At 41.3% G+C, this 21,511-nt stretch overlaps 2 protein-coding genes across 3 annotated transcripts in view; both read left to right on the top strand.

Annotated features, from left to right (window-relative positions):
- The window catches only part of FAM3B (family with sequence similarity 3 member B), a 19,846-nt gene extending 6,100 nt beyond the window's left edge, over window positions 1-13,746 (top strand). The window contains exons 2-8 of the mRNA XM_015816928.1: window positions 3,072-3,209; window positions 4,964-5,087; window positions 5,457-5,515; window positions 9,592-9,642; window positions 11,823-11,910; window positions 12,685-12,817; window positions 13,372-13,746. Of these exons, the coding sequence (XP_015672414.1) occupies window positions 3,072-3,209; window positions 4,964-5,087; window positions 5,457-5,515; window positions 9,592-9,642; window positions 11,823-11,910; window positions 12,685-12,817; window positions 13,372-13,464 (686 nt within the window). The 3' untranslated portion in view covers window positions 13,465-13,746. The remainder of the gene's footprint in view (window positions 1-3,071; window positions 3,210-4,963; window positions 5,088-5,456; window positions 5,516-9,591; window positions 9,643-11,822; window positions 11,911-12,684; window positions 12,818-13,371) is intronic.
- Window positions 13,747-17,317: 3,571 nt separating this feature from the next.
- LOC107288319 (interferon-induced GTP-binding protein Mx) overlaps window positions 17,318-21,511 on the top strand; it is a 30,324-nt gene continuing 26,130 nt past the window's right edge. For both annotated transcript variants that reach the window (XM_015816927.1, XM_015816926.1), the window contains exons 1-2: window positions 17,318-17,404; window positions 18,607-18,693. In XM_015816927.1, coding sequence (XP_015672413.1) covers window positions 18,631-18,693 — 63 coding nt within the window. In that variant the 5' untranslated portion in view covers window positions 17,318-17,404; window positions 18,607-18,630. The remainder of the gene's footprint in view (window positions 17,405-18,606; window positions 18,694-21,511) is intronic.

Below are 21,511 nucleotides of genomic sequence, written 5' to 3'. Positions count from 1 at the left end.
ACAAGCCCTACGGAAAAAGGTGATTAATACCTTACACGTGGGGCACCCGGGGATCGTGCGTATGAAAGCGCTGGCTCGGAGCTATTTGTGGTGGCCACAGCTGGACAAGGACATACAGGAGTGGGTAGCCACCTGTGAGCCTTGCCAGGAATCCCGCTCAGCCCCACCGAAAGCGACCCCATTGGAGTGGGAGATCCCACGAGCATCGTGGTCCCGTCTCCACGTTGACTTTGCCGGCCCCGTGGAGGGCCGATCTTATTTAATAACGGTGGATGCCTACTCAAAGTGGTTGGAGGTGATCCCCATGCCGTCCACCACAACAAGTGCTACCATCAAGGCCCTGGACAGACTGTTTGCGACCCACGGATTACCAGACGTCCTGGTGTCCGATAACGGGCCGCAACTAACCGCGAAGGACATGGAAGAGTTCCTGGCGAACTTGGGCATCCGTCACACGCTGATCGCGCCCTACAGCCCTCAGAGCAATGGACGGGCGGAACGGATGGTGAGGCTCACCAAAGAAGCGCTCACCAGAATGGGGGCCAGCGCACGGCGAGAAATGCTCGAACAGTTCCTCCTGGCGCAGCACAACACACCCTGCGCCGCCACCGGCCGGAGCCCAGCGGAGATGTTCATGGGTCGCCGACTGAGGTCACCCCTGGATCGCCTCCATCCCAGCTACCAAATGGACACGCCACCGGAATCCAGAAAGGTAACTCGGGGTTTTACGGAGGGGGAGCCGAAGTGGGTGAAAGCGACCATCATCTCTATCGCCGGGCCCAGATCCTACAAAGTTCACGTGGAGGACAACTGGGTTTGGCGGCGCCACCTTGATCAACTGAGGGGCCGAATCGGGGTCGCTGGGTTACACCAAGAAAGCGTGGCCGACAACACGGGCAGGGCCAGAGACAATGGCGGGGACGAGTATTGGCCATTGGTTCCACCCGTCAGTCAACCACCTCGAGAAGCGAGACCCATTGCAGCGGCCCAAGGACAACCACGCAGAGGGAAGAGTACCGAGGCAAGAGCTGAACCAAGTCACACAGTTCCCCGCCGATCAATGCGAGGGCATCGGCCTCCCACATATCTGAAGGACTATGTAACCATTATTCATCAAGGACGATAGCAAGAACTTTGAGGGGAGGGGTGTTGTGTTCTTTTGTATTCCCCCCCTTAATCCCTATGCGCATCCTGATCACCCATTAAGGGTGATTGCCCTTCTCCATCTGCATACAGTTTCATGCCCGTTGCTGGTTGGCTAATTCGCAACGGGGTCTTACCAGCCAATGGAATTGTGTGATTACGAGCCAGGGGAATCCCATAAAAGAGGGCTCCCCTGGCCCAGATGCCATTCCGGATTTACTTTATGCCTTGCCAATAAACCGAGAGCTGACTGTCACTCGACTCGTATCTTACTGCCTGCGCGATCTAACAGGTTTATAGAGGAAAAGGCGATAAGAAAATGGCAACCAGATGGAGGCAATTTCTTAAGACTGAAAGCAGGCAGGCAACATGACTCTCAGATAACTGCCAGGACCACAAGCTTTTAAAGTGCTCAGAAGCAACACTCCTTAAGAGTGGAGCTTGGAAGCTACCAAAAAAGGAGCAACCACACTGAGGCAACATTTCATCCCAGCCAGCACAAGAATTTTTGGAGAAAGGTAGAGGTTGTATGGAGGATGGAATTAAGACCAGAGTAGCCTGTTGATGGGAAAGGTGTGTACCACAATAAAGCATTGTGTACAGATCTGTTACGCTGTTAAATCTCAAATTCTTGGAAGCAAAGAAACCTTGCAATGAGCACCAGGCTTGATTAATGCAAAATAAAACCAAAGATCCAAGTTGGTAATTCCTCTGTATGTTTGTATATTTATTGAAAATGGTTTGTTTGGCTTTTTAAATTATTATATTATATTATATTATTTCATTTCATTTGATGTGTAAAACAATTTCTTGATTGACAGATAGACTGCATATGGATTTCAGTTGACATCACATTCAGTATGGCTCAAGGCAAATAATCAAAATCAAAAATGTACTTGTGGTGGATTGAAGAGGGAGGTGGTGTAATAGACCAGGATGAAGTAGCCTTTTCCCAGGAAGGAGGGATCACATTCCAAGAAGGACATTGAGACAAGAGGCAACACAACCTAGAGCTGGATCCAAAAAAGAGATTTAGGATAACTACTGCCTAGAAACATCCAGGCTTAGAATAGTATAGGTTTATTCTGGCAAGATTTTGTCTATATGGTGTGAACAAATAAAGAACTGAACTTTGTCTGGATTGTTGTATGCCAATCTTGGACTGGGTTTGACAACACCTTGCTCTTTAACTAACAGCTTTATGTATGTCTGTTGATTTTTTAGGTGTTGATTTTGGTGGCATCACATGGTTTTCTGATTTTTCAGAACAATAAAAAACAATAAAGACCTTGATGATTCACATATTATAGTATAAGCTTTGTTGTTCCCATGCTTTATTCCTAGTTATGATCTGTTCCAAAGATATGAATAATTTACTGCTTTACACCTAACTGACCATTTTTTATTACTGTCACAGCCCTGTTTGATGTTAAGTCTGCTTTAACTGAAAGGAGAGAATACCAGCTCCACTTGCTCAATTCCAAGACTTTATATTTCAGCTGCTTGGAAATGTTGGTCTTAAAAGGCCTTATTAACAATGGGCATTTTCTCTTTTTATTAACTAAAACTAACTTTCTAAGTATTTTATTTAGGAAGAAGAGTGCAACTCTATTCACAAAAGTATTTTTCTGTATTTTTTTGGACTTAGCCTAGATCCACATATTCACTGAAGAAAAAGTGAATAAAATGAATACATATCTAATTGGGTTACTCAGAATCTGCATACAGCTATGTTAAATTAAGCTGCGTCAGTTAAATAATATATTTTAATTTAAGCTATTTTATGCATTATCTGCTTATGAATTAGCATACCAATAATAATCTACTAAGTTACATATCATTCAATATATTCATGCATCAAATCATTGTGATTTTTTTTCTTCTTGCCTTATTTGGTTTTTTTTACCTGTTTTGTTCTATTTTTTCAGATTTTATGAAATTTGGAGGTTTTATCTTTGCATCTGTCTGTGCTTGGTATTTGGGGACATTATTGGCATATCTTATACCTCAAGATCCATTAGCATCAACATTTAATCAGTTACTTCCAGAAAAGCCAAAAATGTACAGTAAGTAATCACATTTCCAACATATAAGTTTAAGATGCACTGAGTTTTCATTCTGTATCTGCCAAAGAATGTGTGTTCTTAGATGCTACCCCAGTTTGGATGGCTGGACTATGGATTAATGTAGGTTCGTTGTCTCCTTTGGTTTCTGAAATCTTTGAGCATCGTCTGCTCACATACGCAATTCATGTTTAGTTAAAGCAAGTAGATGTATTGACATAGCCTTGCCCACCTTCATTACACTTCATTGGCTGCATTTTCTCAAGGACAACATGCAGCAGGAAATGGAAGATGAAGGCAGGATGTACATATTTACAGATGTTGCAGCTTGACTATATAATTTATAATCTTGCTAGTTTTTTATTTATCAGGTAGTGTTTTATTTTGTTAAAGGGAAACTTATAAATCTTAGTGAACCCAATATAATTTATATTCTTACTAGTTTTTGATGTGTCAGGTAGTGCTTTGTTTTGTTAAAGTGAAGAATCAAAACAGCTGAAACAGTGCAATTAAAGCTCCAATTTTGTACTGTAGCCCTCTGGATTTTTGCAGTTGAGATACAACATAAATATTTAGGAAAAGAAGAGTAGATAGCGGTTGGGAGAAATACATTGTTTTGTTGGGAAGATCAAAAGATAAATGAATAAAATAAATAGAACTGTAAATTGAAAAATTATTTTTTAAAATGCCAATAGACAAATATAAACATTCATTGTTAAAAAAGATACTAATTGATCAGCTGAAAATGTTCAAGAAAAAACTAAAATAAAATAAAAGCTTGGGGCACACTATCAGCAATTTTAGGTATTCAAAATTAATACTGTGAATAACAAGACAATTTCACAGAGAAAATATTCTCCAGAACACAGTCTGAAACAGGAATAAAAGTTCCCTAGCTTGTACCGATAAATAAGATAAATAAGACCATGATACTTTTCATTACACACAAACATGAATTAAGACTCTTGGTTAAGTAAGATACTGAAATAGAATCTCTTTTAAGCAAAGATCTCCTTCCTTTTGAGAGATTATGTGCCATGATATCTGTATCAGCTCTTAGAGATTACTAAACTAGACTTTCTCCTGTTCCCAATTCAGCTCTTCAGGTGCTTTAACAGTGTATCAATCACCACTATAATCAAACCCACTCACTTTGATGTTTCCCAACCTTTCCTCACATCACAGACTTATTGTGGTAGTCCTTCATATAATGTATCCAAAATGTGATACATTATGAATTGGATATGAATTTTTATCCTGTTGGAAATTGTGTTGTGTTCCACATTTTCTAGCACAGTTTGGTTTAAACCTGTCCTGATCTTTATTCTGCTGCTTGCAATATTTCTGTAGATATATTTCCATCATTTCCTACAGTCTTCCAACAATGTCTGGAGAAATGATCCAATTTCATCTTCTGTTACCAGAGATTCCCTAATATATGATATCTCTACTTTATTTACGGTTTTAATTTTAAAAATGTCCATTTATTCTTTATGTTTAGAATCTATGTGATTTTTTTTAACTGTTCAGTCACTGGCATATTAAGTTATAGTTGTTATAGTGTACCAATAAAAATTTAATCATAACTATAGTGTCAAGATCTTGACCAATGAGGCTTTTCAAAAAAGATCTACAATAATGAAAATAAAATAAACAGGTATTGCTTAAACAAATTAATTTCCTGTTTATACTGTAGCTATTAAGATTCAATTGCGAATGCATAGACTCAAAGATTACTTCTCTGTTCTTTATTATAGTGCCAGCCCCCAAAAGACAGAAATGTGACCACTGGTCTCCATGTTTGCCTGGGAATTATGCTTATCGCATAGTCAGTGGAGGTGGGAAGGAGAGATTTCCCAAAATCTGTTTTGAAGATAAACTGTAAGTATTTAAGGCCATGTTGACATTCCAAATAACTGAGATACTTTGACACTCAGTAGCTATTTTCACTATAAATTCTGGAAGATAAGAGCCCAGCTCTCCAGAAAGGACGAGATCGGAGGTAAAGCTATATGATTCCTATAAATCACCAAGGATTATTAAACCATAGCTTAAAAAAAATATGAGAATTTCATCTAGATAAGCCTTTCAGGGCAAAGCCTTTCTTTAAATTCATGTGACTCTGAAGCTTCCATCACTCTATTAAAATAATTATAAAATACGAAGTCACACAACAATTAACTTCTTATAATTGATAATATAGGAAAAGGTCTGTCCTATAGTGATACCTTATATTTATTTCAATTTCAGACTCTTAAGTAAACAAGAAGGAAATGCTGGAAGAGGAATAAATATTGCCATTGTAGATTGTAAGTAAAAAACCTATAACTCAGGAACTAACCAATTCCATGCAAACTGTCATTAGCATATGTTTTCTTCAGTTCCCAAGCTCCCAACTTTGTAAAGGAGATGTAAGACGTGCAAAGGAATTTTAGAAAGAAGAGAAATATCTTTCACTGACAGATATCATTAAATAAATATCTATATGTTCCTTTTTCTTTTTTGAAAAAAAAATGCTAGGGCTTCTAAGGGAGGTATAGTGACTTGATGATGGCTTTTCAAAAGCAGAGCCAAGTACTATAGCAAAAATCAAGAAACCAGTGGAGACTTTTAAAGAATGGAATGAGAAAATAGTAGCCACAATATCAACGTCAGTAATGATGTCTGCTTCTATGGATAGACTTTGTCCAAAAAATGTTATTGAAGAAATGTCAGTTGTAGAACAATCTTTTTCTGATAAGATAGAGAATATATCAAAAAGGGATTCACAACTGACAGGCCAAGGCAATGATCTATAAAAATACTGGCTGAGGTTTAAAATGTAAAAAGAAAATACAAATGACACACACACAAAATGACCTGGGTAATTTTTTTCTACTGGATTTACAAAAAGGCTTTTTAAAGCTTGGAAGAACGTTTTGCAATAGACAAAGAAGAAATGAAAGAGAAACCAAATCCTATGACAATATTAGAATGAACAATTTTTGCCTTCCAGAAGGCAAAAAGACAGTAAAATATACATAGTTTGGTCAGGAGAAAGAGTTAAGAAGGCTCCCCCCTATTGATTCTCTGAGTATATCTATAGTGGTGCAAATAGTTGTTTGAATTTGGCACAATTTCTGTCTATAGGTGAGGAACAATAAAGGAAACTGTTCAGAAGTAATTCTACATGTCTTTCTTGGTTATTGGGGGCTGACAGATATGTTGTTACTTCTAGCTACCCTTTTTGAGCTTTCTGCTATTACCAGGACTGAAAAGATGATGTTTTATGGATTTGTTACAAGAGGTGGGATATGGGATAAAGAGATAAATGTTTGAAACTTTACAGCAATGGAAGAGTTATATTTGTTTATACTTGAGATGAAGGTTAGAAATTATTTGTTTATATATTTCTTTTCTCTTTATTATATTCTTTTCTCTTTTTTATAGTCTTTTCCTTTCTCTTTTTACTGCTTGTCTCTACTTATTTTAAATTTGGTTTGTATTTTACAATTACAATCAAAATCAAGAACAACCTCATGCCTGAAAAGTTTTTGATCAGTGTGTGCTACCTACTCTAACATATGCTGGTGAAACATGAACACAATTGATACAAAAGCTATGAATGGTGCAAAGACTCATGGAAAGATACATGCTCGGCATTACAAGACAAGATAGAAAGATCTGCATGTGGATTAGAGAATAAATGAAAGTATATGATATCATCAAGCGAGTAAAAGAAATGGAAATGGGCTGGTCACATAGCAAGAAGAACTGATGGCAGGTGGACCAAGGCAGTCATAGAATGGATCTCACTTGATAAAAAGCATCCACAAAGGAGACCTAAAACAAGATGGATCAGGACTTCCGGTTTTTGCGTCATATCCCACAGCCATGGGATTGTAGAGCTTCACACCCCACGGCTGATTTCGTCCTGCCGGGGGACCCTAAATGGGTCTGAAGTCGCCCCAGAGAGGCAACAAAGAAAGAGGGGTGCCCCGATGATCACGGAACAACGGCGGTCATTCCCTTTGATCTGGGGGAAGCCCTCTAACCTGACAGGAAAAAGGCTAGCAGCACACCAGCATCTACCCAAGAAGTACAAGAGCACGAAACAACAGTGAACAGCGTGCTTAGAACTGGTGAGAGTATCGGTCTTTTCTCCTCTACTCTGTAACTTGGGAAAGATCTCTAAAATAAGAAAACCTCCAAAAGTGAAGGAAGGGGACTACACCCCCACTCCCCCATAGATGGAAGCAGCAAATTAACCTTTAAGGGGGAAAGAAATATATTGAAATCAAAGTTAAAATACTACAGTCTGGATAAACCTAGAAATAAAAAAACTGTTAAGATTATACTTTAAAGGGTTTTGATGAAACTATAAAAATAATAATAATTTTTGTGTGAGAAAGCTGGAAAACAAACAACCACTGACACCTAGTGGAGAACTAGAACATAGAACATTAATAACACTGACTCAGAAATTGGCAAGATGCCAAGAAACAAAGAATAATCTGTTTCCTTGAACTTTAATAAGACAGCTGGTGGGAACAAAGAAAGAATACATGCTGGGCCAGCCATAAGATTAAAAAGTGTCTGAAGGAAAAGAAATACTTTAAAACATACAATAATACAATAAAACATTTCTTAAAACAAAAAAAAAAGATGGATCAATGGCATCAGCAAGAACTGTGGGCCCAATTGGCAAAACAAAGCTCAGGACTGTTTTGGCTGGAAGAGGCCTTCATCCTGCAGTGAATAGACAATGGCTAAAATGATATTTTATATATATAATGATCACATGTTCAGTCACCATTCAAAGTGCTGAACGAGTGGCAATTACATCCATTCTGAAGCTCCAGCTGTCCCAGCACCCCTGAGGTCACATGATTGTGATCTGGGTACTTGGTAAGCAACTCACACTTATGATGGTTGCAGCATTCTGTGGTCACATTATTGCCATTTGCAATCTTCTCTGCTGGCTTCCCACAAGCAAAACCAATGGGGAAACTCGTAGAGAAGGTTGAAAATTGCTTTGGTAATTTTCCCTCACCCAGTGGCAGCTACCCAAGCCCCATCACCCTTGCTTCTCACTGGCAACTAGTGCACCCTTATGCACCCTCACCCACCTGGTAGCAGCCAGTTTTGCCATGCATTCACGGCACCTTGACAGCCACAAATGGACCCTGCATGAGCTTCCTCACTTGGCAGCATCCACCTCCAGCCATGTTTGTGCCATGCTATGCTGCTCTGGCCACCCACACACTCTCATACATCATCTCTTATCTGGTAGTAGCCACTTCCAGTCCTGATGCGCGTGTGCCATACTAGCCACCAGTGCACCCATACATACCCTTCCCCACCCAACAGCAGCCACCACCACAGTGTTCGCATTATCCTAGCCATCCACACAATTTCCCTCACCCAGTCACTTACCTGCCCACTAGTCTGCTTGTGAGCCACCTGGGACCTGCAGCTTCATGCTGGCTTCTTCATTTACTTTGGTTGTTGGAAGCTAGCAGGGAGTTGTGAGGAAGTCATAATTTTAATGACCGGTGATCTTCATTCAGTGACAACGAGTATGCTGAGATTGCCGTAATTAAGTGATTCTGTTATGTGACATCTTGCTTTACAACTACTTCACTTATGGATGGAAATCCCAATTCCAATTACTGTATAATAGAAGTGCAAGAGGTCCCAGTCAAAAACCTTGCTTCTGTAATTAAGTGGCTTTATAGAGACTTATTCAGCTTTCTAAAATGTGCGCTATAATACAGGGATCCATTTAAGAATAAGGGACAGGGAACATATGACAAAACATATATTGTAGTGCAAACGCTACCCCTTATATACTTAGCTGTGACATCATGACATAAGTGCAAAAAGATGAGTAGGTCATTGTAACAGCATGAGGCACATTTTGTCATTTTACGTGCTTGTCTCCTCTGTAATTATATGTGCGTTGTGTATTGGGATGATGTCTGAGCAGATTGCCTCATTCTTAAAATGTTATTATAAATTGTTTTATTTATGTTGCATGGATTTTGGACATATAAAAATTTATACCTCTTTTTCTGATGATTGTACTGCTTATTGTCAGCTGTCCTTAAAAGTTTGTTCATCAAAACAGGGCTTATATTTTATAAATAATAACAGTGTCATATGCATTCTAGTCAGATTGTATAAATCAGTGGATTTTTTTCACTGTTAGAACCAAGTGGAAGATGAGCAAAATCAATATTTTGCAAACATAGGAATTGAACAACATTTTATTAAGGCTCCCTACCAGCCCATATAAAGAAACTTAATATTTGGTTTGCAGCTTTATGAATGTAACACTAAAATAGTTTTCTATTCTATATATGTCTCACCAGTTTTCAATACATATACGTATTGTTTCTCTTAGATAAGACTGGAAAAGTTGTTGCTGCAAATTATTTTGACATGTGGCAAGGAGGTAAGAAGCTTAGCTCATGTTCAGTATCAGCTTATGAGTTCAGTATCTCTGTGATCAAGTACATCTGTAACGACATATGTAACATGTATTACGTCTGCAACCATGCACTTTTGGTTAGGATCATGGATATTTGATTTGGAGTGTTTCCTGACCATATAGCTAACCTGCTTCATTTATGGGACTTCTCAGAGGAACCAAATGACATCATCATCATTTACTTGTAAACTATTTTTTCTATATAGGAAAGAGATTAATAGATCAGGTACAATCAGCAATCAGTATGGTTGTTTCCAACAATACAGATGTAAAACTGGCCAGAGTTCAAGTATTCTAAGTGGAAATAAACTAATTTCACAACCCAGTTTGTAAACATGTTGATGGTAAATATGCTAGCCATTGCCCACATCTCTGTGTGGTTGGGCTGTCTATTTGTGAAAAAGACATGAGAATTATTTTATGATAATATAGCACAACTAGCCATTAAAAATATTATGGTCATTTTTAATAGAGTACAAAAACATTATTTTCTACCAGGCAGATATCAGTCTCAAAATGTTGGAAGAGAGAGAAGTGAGGAACAGGAAGGGTAGAATATTGCAATGATTTTGAGCAGATTGTTTAAACTAATTCTAAATTTATCTGGTAGTTGTTTGGATGGTTAACTAAAATTCTATTTTAGAAAGTGTTTCCTCTCTTGCTCCTTTGCCTTCAGTGTAAAAGAATTGGATGAAATGTTCCTATTTTTTCATGGAATGGAATCTATCAATATTGTTGTTGTTATTTTAAATTACTCACATTGTTTACAACAGGATAGGGAACATTTTGGTAGCCAGGGGTGGCCAGGAGTGGTGGGGAAGGTAAAACATGTCAAGGGGTATGACGCCATGATCAAAACCTCTGCCCTCATTAACAGTTATGTATGCAAACATGATTTTAAAAAGCAAGGATTCAATTTTGCCCATCATCTTGAATTTTGATTCCCTGGAAACACCCATGTGGATAAAGGCCACATATATTATTTTGGGTTAACTGAATATTTCAAAGTGAGGTGGAGCAATATGACACATGTGGACATGGCTAAGGGTCTGAATAACTTTGGGTTGATGTGGGTTTTAAAACTGTAACCTGCCTATTTTTATGGTTTACACTACAGTACACTAAAGTTCATGTATATGTCAGCTCACAATAGAGGGTTCTCAAGGGAAGAGTGATTTGGCTGAGGTAGCTTCTAACCCAGCGGTTTTCAACCTATGGGTCGCGACCCCATTTGGGGTCGATCGACCATTTCATGGGGGTTGCCAAGCAAGGCTGTCCGCCATTTTTTTCCCCCTTTTCCAGCAGGTGCCTTACCTCCCTTGAGCTGGGCCAGCTGGTGGTCAGCCTGCTCCGTCTCTGCCGCTTGCCAGCTACGCCTCGGCCGGCGCAGGGGGCGGAACCACGCATGCGCAGCGCTCCCGGGCAGGGAAAGTCCTCGACTTACGACCGGTTGGGTAGTCCTCGACTTACGACCGGTTTAGTCCTTGACTTACGACCGGTTTAGTCCTCGACTTACGACCGGTTTAGTCCTCGACTTACGACCGGTTGGGGTCGCGGCATTAAAAAGGTTGAGAACCACTGTTCTAACCTATGTTCTTGCCTAGCCTTTTAAAATAATATCAATATTCTTAATGGTATTACATTTTAATATTGTTATTCTATTGTTTTTTGTATGCTGCCCAGAATCACATTCTCTGAGATGGGTAACCATATAAATATGATTTATAAATAAATAATAAATTAGTGTAAGCATTTTGGGGGAGGAAAGGGAGGAGCAATGAGAAAACATGGATTGTGATATCCCATCACAGATTTGTGAGTCATGGAATTAGATCCAGCGTCGGGATGTAAATAGAAAAGGCTTGGGGCTATATTAAGCCATAATTATGCATCTTTTGTCTTTTTTATTTTTGTTGTTCGTACTGAAAATATATGAAAACAAGGCCTCTCACCCATCCTTGATTTAGAGAGTCTCCAAATTATCTGGAGCAGGACTGGAAAGGGGAGATTGCCCTCCCATCTGTGAAAACTGAGATGTAGTAGCTTGGATCTCACTTCTCAGGATGAAATACAATTGAGGCTTTGATAGGAAAACGTTTCACTTATAACATATTTCTCTAAGGGATTTTTTTTCCCACCAACAGAATTCTCTATACCGATGACTGATTTTATTAACAAAGCTCCACAGAAATCTCTAATCTTTATCGTGACCCACGATGATGGAAGTACAAAGTAAGTAAGCAGATTTAGACTTCTATTCAGTCTTGCAAACCTACAAATACACAACAATTATCAATTTATGATCAGTTCTACTCTTCAGTTTTGCCAAATACACATTGCTATGGATTTTCTGTCATAATTAGAAGCTTCTTTCTATGACACAATTAGGAAATCTTTTAAACACTGCCTTTTACTCCAAAGCCATTGCTTCAAATGGATATCTAAGACTTCCCATTTTTGATATTACATGGTAAATTCCATAGAGATATTTACTAATACATATACTACATCTCCGTTTGCTACAAGGCTACCAACTGCAGTATTTTAATTGGGCAATGTTATTAATAATGTTATTTCATTATGTAAAAAGTGTTAATATTCCAAATTATTTCTTGTATATTTTTGTTATATCCTTTATAATTTTGCTCATTTGCACAAGTTTGAAGGAAGGAGTTAAAAGAATGAAGAACTTGAGCTTCATGACTTAATGTTTCTTGAATCTTAAGGTCTCCTGGAGATCTGATCATGGATTATAGATTCTAATATTTGAGCAGGATTTCCAAGCTAGGTTTCCTCCATACATGTTGCTACCATGAAACTCTCAACTATAACAAGCACCGGAGGGAGCCAGTTTTGGGAACGCTATCCTACAACTTCTTTCTGGCCCTAGATAATCAGAAAGTGGCTCTGCCATTGTATATTAGCAGGATTAGGTCATAATAACTGTTGATTTTCCTTTTGAATCACAAAAGGATCACTTTCAAGTTTTTCTCTTATTTCTTGCAGGTTAAAAGAGGATGGTAAAAAAGCAATAGCAGAATTGGGAAGTAAGGAAATACGGAATTTGAAATTTAGGTCAGGTTGGGTCTTTTTAGCTGCAAAAGGTTTTAAACTACCAGAAAATATACAAAAGGAAAAGGTAAGAATTATTTAAATGAATAATTTAATTTCCCAAATAAGAGTACAATCCTATGATTTTTGCATGTGATAGATGAGCCAATGTTGTTAAAAGTGGATTTTTAATTAATCCGTATCTATTTGCTTAACAGCCATTGAGTTTTACTTAACTCAGGCTATAAGACAGAATGATAAACTGACAGCAACTCTGAGGGCTGGATGATCTCATCCAACGCTTAGGCCCTGGTTACAAGTGTTCTCTTTTTTCCTCTGTGGCTGGGATTAACGATGATATTCCTTAGAAGAGCAGAATTGGGTTCTTATTTTGTTTTGTTTTGAACAAATCAGTAATTGAAAAATCTGTGTGCAAAAACCTGTCTTGTGCTGGGATTCTGTCTCTCCAAATACACTTAATATGGGAATTTGATTTAATGTATTTGTCAAAAAGATACATTTTGTGGTGTGTTTTAATCCCATTCCACATCCTTTGTTTATCAAATAATAGAAAAAATTCCTTTTGTAATGTATTATGAAGCCATACATTGAATTACAATTTGTATGTATCTTTTTAAACAGATAATTCATTCTGACAATAGTAAGAATCGATACAGTGAATGGCCAGCTGAAATCCAGATTGAAGGCTGCATTCCAAGAAACCTAACCAGCTAAATTCTAATAGTGACAAAATGGCACACTGCATATTTACTTATATGGAATTATCTGCCCCAAAGCTGGCTGTCTAAAGCTGTGGACAAAAAAAATATTCTAGATAAAATCAATTTGAAACACTAGATTCAACTGCAGAATTTGTTTTTTCCATGAATACTGAATAATTGGAGACATGTTCCTCTCCCCCTACACCTGCTCCATCTTTTCCTTTCAAGGATGTTGGGCTGCAACATCTATCATTTCCAGCCACCACAAAACCGAATAAAGCTGGATTTTTGGAAATTATGATCTTAGTCATTTGACACACATCAGGCTTGGAAAGGTGAAAAAGAAAAGTATTTTCCTGTTGATGTTTTATGCTGTCCCTTAGAAAAGAATCATGTATTAGAAACAAAGAAGTGTCCTACAAATGTGCATTTGTAAAGTTGTTCTCTGTGTGTGTATACATGCCAAAATGCTCACTAGAGCTAAAAGGAGCACACCCATGCACCCAGTTTAAGTGCCTCTGGTTTGTGGGATGACATAAAAGTATGCCCATGTAATTTGCCCTGTCCCAAATGCCATATTTTTACTTTACCATGAAACAAGATGGGGGGGGGGGTGTTTTCTTGACAACTTTCCTGTGGCACAAAGAAAGATTATTGGTGGATTTTCTAATGGTAGTGTAAGAGGTAAAAATATATATAACAGAAATTGCTTAATGACATTTAGTCTTAATAATCTTAGCTAAAATTTAAGGAGTGAGTTTAACAATTATAAACTGGAGTAACTTGAATTTTTAACAGTAGGAGCTTTGGCATATGCAAGATAGTTGTTGTGGTACCTATAAGTAGGTCAACAGAAGTTAGACATAACCGCAAGCAGAGGAAACACAAAAATAAAGATAGAACTTATGCCAGCAAAAGGTTATTGTTAAGTCCTGATAGCGGTGGCAAATGAAGATCACACAGGGTATTCTCAACAGCTCTTTATTCCTCCTTCTGCTTGCTCTCAATAACAATGAGGCTCGCAGGCCTCCTTTCTTAAAGACCGGATCCCCGGGCAAAAAGGCAACAACGGAGCGGCGGGCTTTTGCGCCTCGCGCGTGCACGCTATGCTGGCGCCACTCAGTCTGGTCCCGGGCAGCTTGCAGAAGCCCGGGACCTCAGCAACGAACGCAGGCTCAGGACACAACACCCCTTCCCCCTGGATAGAACTTCTTTTTCTGTACACATGTGCGACCTCCATATGGGACGTGGTATGTGTTTCCACTAAGCAAATGCATGGACTGTGGAACGTGGATGTGTTTGAGCAGGGGGTTGGACTAGATGACCTCCAAGGTCCCTTCCAACTTTATGATGATGATGATGATGATGATGATGATGATGATGATGATGATGATGATGTGAAGTAGGCGAGGGCCATTTGCTGGCCACTTCCAGGTGATGGTGCATTTCTTCATTCCTCACAAAGGGTGACACCTCCCCAGCATGCACCCAGGGGGTGGGGCCGATGCGGCAGGGACTGGTTCCTCGCTGTTTCCAGACGGCCTTATGGAGCTAAGACTGAATGTGTTTCAGCATAGATAGCCACCACAACATTGTACATTGGCTCCCTCCTGGCTGGCCTGGGCCAGGGCCAAGGCAGCGGGGTCCGTTCCCTCACTGTTTCCAGGATGGCTTCGCGGGCCACATGAAACCACTTTGCAGGCCGCATCCGGCCCCCAGGCCTTGAGTTTGACATATCTGGTCTAGAATAAGATGAGCTCTCTCAGCAAAGGAAATCTTTTTCAAATAGAACAGAGGTGTCAAACTCAATTTCATTGAGGACCGCATCAGCATTGCGATTGCCCTCGGGGGGTGGGGGTGGTCAGGGTGGGTGCGGCCTACTGGGTGGGTGTGGATGGAATGGGTGTGGCCTCCTGGGTGGGCGTGCCCAGCTCTACATTGTTCGTGTCAAGGGTGCCTGTGGGGGCCTGGGCAGGAGTGGGACAGATCTGAGGGTCTCTGGTAGAAGGGAGTGGGACCAGGGCAAGTGCCAAGGCACAGTCCACTGGAGGAGCCTCATTGTTCCTCTCAGGCCATGCAGGGGGTGGGCTGGATAGTGGTGCGGGCTGCCGGGAGCCCTGGACAGAAGAGGTCAAATGCCCAGCCTGGCTCTCGAGCACCTGCGGCACCAAGCGCAGCCCCACTTTCCCAAGGGGGTGCCCAGCTGCACTTATTTCCTCCTCAAGGCTGCTGCTGGGCAGGCTGGGAGCTGGGCAGCCTCGCGCTTTTTTGGGATTCGCACCACCCAGCTCAGCCTCTTGGCGCTGTGAGGAGAGCGCCCTGCTGTCTGCCAAAACCAGGCAGGCTAGGGCCTGGGCGGCATCACATTTCTTTTTGGATTCCCCCAGAGCCCATCAAGCCGGATATATGAAGTAGGCGAGGGCCATTTGCTGGCCACTTCCAGGCGATGGTGCATTTCTTCATTCCTCACAAAGGGTGACACCTTCCCAGCATGCACCCAGGGGGTGGGGCCGACATGGCAGGGTCTGGTTCCTCACTGTTTCCAGACGGCCTTGTGGAGCTAAGACTGAATGCGTTTCAGCATAGATGGCCGCCACAAAATTGTACATTGGCTCCCGGGCGGCCTGGGCCAGGGTCAAGGCAGAGGGGGCCATTCCCTCACTGTTTCCAGGATGGCTTCACAGGCCACATGAAACCACTTTGCGGGCCGCATCCGGCCCCTGGGCCTTGTGTTTGACATGTCTGAAATAGAAGTTGCGGACCTGCGCCTTTTTTGCCGATCCCTGAAGGCCCATCTATTCCGTGCGGCCGGCCTGGCGTAGTTTGATTATGTTTCAGTGGGGGTTTTTGTATGGGTGTGTTTTTAGAACAGGCCTATTATTTAATTCAATTTTAGAACAGAAACTATTTATTTATTATCGTGGTTTTTAGTATCGCCTGTTCACCGCCCTGAGTCCCGTAAGGGAGATAGGGCGGTATATAAATTTAATAAATAAATAAAATAAATAAGGTAAAGCAATATGAATTCATAGATCGGGGGGTGGAGCAGAAGTTCCTCCAAAAGTTTGGTGGATTTGTTTCAAATCTGATGCTGAAAAGATGAATGTTTTGGAACAGGACCACATGGGACCACAAAGCTATGTTATGGATGGGCAATCTGGACCTTTCAGTGGAACAATCATAAATTGTGATTGTTCCAACACTGGAGGTTTTTAAGAGATTGGACAGCCATTTGTCTGAAAAGGCCTAGAGTTTCCTGCCTGAGCAGGATGCTGGACTAAAAGACCTCCAAGGTCCCTTCCAACTCTGTTATTCTCCTATTCTGATCGCAGCTCTTGAAAAGCCAGCTTTACTCTGGATAAAGAACCGCTAAATTTACAGGGTCGCTCTTGAAAAGCAGGAGAGCCGATGGAGTACCGTAACTAAAATACGAATTATGCCTCTTTAAGAATTCATAGTGGACTAAGCAAATTGCTACTTTATTATTTTCATATTTCTTAATACTTAATCATTTGGTTTATTTACCTTTAGCCGTTTTTCAAATACTTTAAAAAACACTAAACACGCGCAAAGCAAAGAATGAGGTCGTTTATTGCTAATCCTTTTGAGAGAAAGGAATATTGTTGGAGTTGAGGTCTCCAAAAGGGGGGAAAAAAAGTGCTTTTTCGGTTTCGTTTTTTTTTCCCCCTTCCCCGCAAGTTCTCAGAAAATGATTCAAATTAGCTGTCGGAAACGAAACTCGCTCTCGAAGGGAGCGAGCGCGCTGCTTTTCGGGAAACGGAAAGCTCTCGGTATTGTGGATTACTTTCGTTTCCGGAGTAGGTTTCGATTTGTCTTCGCCAAGAAACCGAACGGGATGATGTCAACGCTGTGCTGCGGATACCGCAGTCTTTGCCGGACCTGCGGTGAGAAAGCATCGTTTTCTCCGACGCTCCCAGCTCCGTGCTTGAAAGGTAAGAGCGCCCAGCATGAAAGGGATTTCAAACTGCAAGGACCTTGTTGAGATCCTCCTCGTTCCGGGCGGAATCTACTTCGTTTCAGCGAAGGGAGTTAAATAGAACTGCCGGAGGACCCCTAATTATCTAAGTAATTTGTGGGCAAGGGAAGGAGGTCCGACATAATATGCCTCGAAGCATTTGAATAAGAAGAAGGGAAGGAGAGTCCCGAAGTTGCCGGGTTTCCTCCACCGATGAGCGCGAAGATCCTTTTGAGCATCCGGAACAAGACTAAAATCCCAACCACCAATCACTGACTTCGCAGATTGAAGAAAGGACTCCTGTGCAAGCCACATGTCTTGATTAAAACCACGGTTTGCTTAATAACCCAGAATACTTGATCTCATTGAACAAGCTAAGGTAGAACCGTGGATCAAAAGTCACAGGGACACGGCTTAGTTAAAAGCGTACAAGAATTTCTGCTTGAGCTTGAAAGCGGCAAGTGAACTTTTGGAGTGGAGGGAAGTTGGAGTAAATAAAATTAATTTAGCGGGAAGGCAGGGATTCAAGCCCTTTGAAATAAGTTGTATAATCTCATATAAATTGCATGTCTTGAGGTTGCTTGTCCGCCATTAAATGATATTTAATTGAATGTAAGAAGGGGAGGCTGTCAGTAGGACCAATGGTTTGGAGGTGCCTTTCAGCGTTTTTAAAGACAATCTTTAAGCTGTGTTTCTCAACCTTGACAATTTTAAGGCATGTGGACTTCAATTCCCAGAATTCCACAGCCAGCAATGCTGGCTGTGGAATTCTGGGAGTTGAAGTCCACGTGCCTTAAAATTGTCAAGGTTGAGAAACACTGCTTAGGGGCTCCTTGAGAACTTGTGTTGCTGGCTTGTAGCTGCTTATTTCAACAAAGATGTTTCTACTGAAGAGAGTTTTTAAAGCTATGCAGACAACAGGTTAGCACCAGACCTTTTATTTTTTTGTAGTTTGAGGCAATGGAAAATTTATGCCACAATTATTGACAGGTGTTTTTTTAATGCTTTGATCATGCATTTACTCTGCTAGCATACTTTCTAAATTATCATTACCTGGTGATAAAAGCGGCTAAAAGTGGACATCAAAACCACAGAATCCTAAGGATCAGGCGAGAATGTCACTGATATTATTGCCAAACATGGCAGCATCTTTATGAGCTAACAATGTTTTTATTCCAGAACATATTTTGCTGCAAGGACACTATGAAGTCTGCCAAAAAGAAATCCGACATAACTGAGCATTCTCCGAATAAAAGGATGAAAAAGGTATGCTATGCCATATGTTCAGATTATATTTTATGCTGTCAATTAGGCATGAAAGCTGGCTGAGTGATTTGGGGGCAGTCTTTCTCACTCAGCCCAACCCACTTCTCCTGATGACAGTTGTCATGGGGAAAATGAGAGCATTACAGTGAGGGAAAAAATTATTTGATTCCCTGCTGATTTTGGACGTTTGCCCACTGACAAAGAAATGATCAGTCTATAATTTTAATGGTACGTTTATTTTAACAGTGAGAGACAGAATAACAACAAAAAAAATCCAGAAAAACTCCTTTCAAAAAAGTTATAAACTGATTTGCATTTTAATGAGTGAAGTAAGTATTTGACCGCTTTGCAAAACGTGACTCAGTACTTGGTGGCAAAACCCTTGTTGGCAATCACAGAGGTCAGACGTTTCTTGTAGTTGGCCACCAGGTTTGCACACATCTTAGGAAGGATTTTGCAGATCCTCTCCAAGTTGTTAAGGTTTCAAGGCTGACATTTGGCAGCTCTAACCTTCAGCTCCCTTCACAGATTTTGTTTGGGGTTAAAGTCTGGAGAATGGCTAGGCCACTCCAAGACTGTAATGTGCTTCTTCTTGAGCCACTCCTTTGTTGCCTTGGCCAAGTGTTTTAGGTCATTCCCATGCTGGAATACCCATCCATGACCCATTTTCAATGCCCTGGCTGAGGGAAGGAGGTTCTCACCCAAGATTTGACGGTACAAGGCCCTGTCCACGTCCATCATCCCTTTGATGCAGTGAAGTTGCCCTGTCCCCCTAGCAGAAAAACACCCCCAAAGCATAATGTTTCCACCTCCATGTTTGACGGTGGGGATGGTGTTCTTGGGGTCATAGGCAGAATTCCTCCTCCAAACACAGCGAGTTGAGTTGATGCCAAAGAGCTTGATTTTGGTCTCATCTGACCACAACACTTTCACCCAGTTCTCCTCTGAATCATTCCGATGTTCATTGGCAAACTTCAGACAGGCCTGTACATGGACTTTCTTGAGCAGGGGGACCTTGCGGGTGCTGCAGGATTTCAGTCCTTCACGGCATAGTGTGTTACCAATTGTTTTCTTGGTGACTATGGTCCCAGCTACCTTGAGATCATTGACAAGATCCTCCCATGTAGTTCTGGGCTGATTCCTCACCGTTTTCATGATCATTGAAACTCCACGAGGTGAGATCTTGTATGGAGCCCCAGACTGAGGGAGATTGACAGTTTATTTTGTGTTTCTTCCATTTGTGAATAATCGCACCAACTGTTGTCACTTCTCACCAAGCTGTTTGGCAATAGTCTTGTAGCCCATTCCAGCCTTTTGTTAGGTCTACAGTCTTGTCCCTGACATCCTTGGACAGGTCTTTGGTTTTGGCCATGGTGGAGAGTTTGGAATCTGATTGATTGATTGCTTCTGTAGCACCACCCCCATAGGGATCACTTAAGTCAGGCCCTTCCGACCTCCCCTCCAAGTGGCCACCAGCCCAAGGAGGTATCTCACATTGGTGCCTCTGCCTAATAGGGCACATAAGACGGTGGTATTCAGTCACGATCGGCAGCCACGCACATGGGGCAGTGATGGTCGCTCTCAATGGTGATTCACGTGGGATGATGGTGGTTGATCTCAGGCAATAAGAACTTATAGGGAAGATGGTATTCAATCTCTAATGACAACGACTTGCCCAGAACAATGTTAATCAGCCTCTGGTGATGGCAACTTGCCTAGAACGATGGCGGTCAGTCTCTGGTGACAGCAACTTGCCTAAAACAATGGTAGCCAGTCTCTGGTGGCAACAACTTGCCCAGGACAATGTTAATATGTCTTTGATGGCAACAACTTGCCTAGAACGATGGCAATCCGTCTCTGGCGCTGGCAGAGGCCTCCCTTTTCCGCTCTCCTTGCCCCTCTCTGACCTCACTCTGTAATCCCTTTTTATCTCCCCCAGCTGATCCTATAAAGAAAAAAACCCCTTACCTCCCACTAAAAGACGTATGTCAAACTCTTTCCTAACTTTCCCTCTGCCTAACTTACTCCAATGAGGGAAAGGAATTAAAACTCCCCAAACTACCCTCTCTCCCTCTCTTCGTGGAAACAATAAAACTTCACCTTTCCCCACCCCTCACTCTCTCTCTCTGCCTGGTCTACTTCAAGCAAATAGCTCCTCTCACCCTCTCTCTCTCTCTCTCTCTCTCTCTCTCTCTCTCTCTGCCTGGCCTGCTTCAAGCAACAGCTCCAGCAAGCTACTCCCACTCTCTCTCTCTCTGCCTGGCCTGCTTCAAGCAAACGTTCCAGCAACTACTCTCACCCTCTATCCCTCCCCCTTTCGTCTGGCTTGCCTATTACGAAGCAAAAAAAGCAAACACAAAACCCCCAGCTTCTTACTCTCTCTTCGAACAGCTGGCTCAGCATGGCAAGCTCCACCAAGCCTTCTCTCTTCTTCCCTTCTATCGGCTTTCTCCTCCTTTTTCTTCCCTCCTCCGCGCCACGCCCTGCTACCAGACCCATGGCAGCTGCCGGAGTTCCTCATCTTCCTGCATAATTGGCAGGGCTCCTGCAAAACCTCTCAGCTGGCCCCATTCTCACCCCAACTCTGCTACACTTCTGTGGATCGATGTCTTTTTTTTATATATTTAAATTTTTTTTATTGTTTTCAACATAAAAAAAAACACATCACAAGTACATCACAATTAAACCCCCCCCCACCCGGACTTCCCAAACCTAATCCCAGGATACTATTCAACTAAAAGTAACCTTATATTAATATCCCTAACTCCACAAAATATAATTCTACATAAGTAGGTGCAATATATATATATGTAAAAAA

The sequence above is a fragment of the Protobothrops mucrosquamatus genome, unplaced genomic scaffold (assembly GCF_001527695.2).
Source record: "Protobothrops mucrosquamatus isolate PMUCROS unplaced genomic scaffold, P.Mucros_1.0 scaffold529, whole genome shotgun sequence".
Lineage (NCBI taxonomy): Eukaryota > Metazoa > Chordata > Lepidosauria > Squamata > Viperidae > Protobothrops > Protobothrops mucrosquamatus.
Note: the sequence above shows the minus strand (reverse complement) of the source record. Positions and strands in the feature narration are given on the sequence as shown.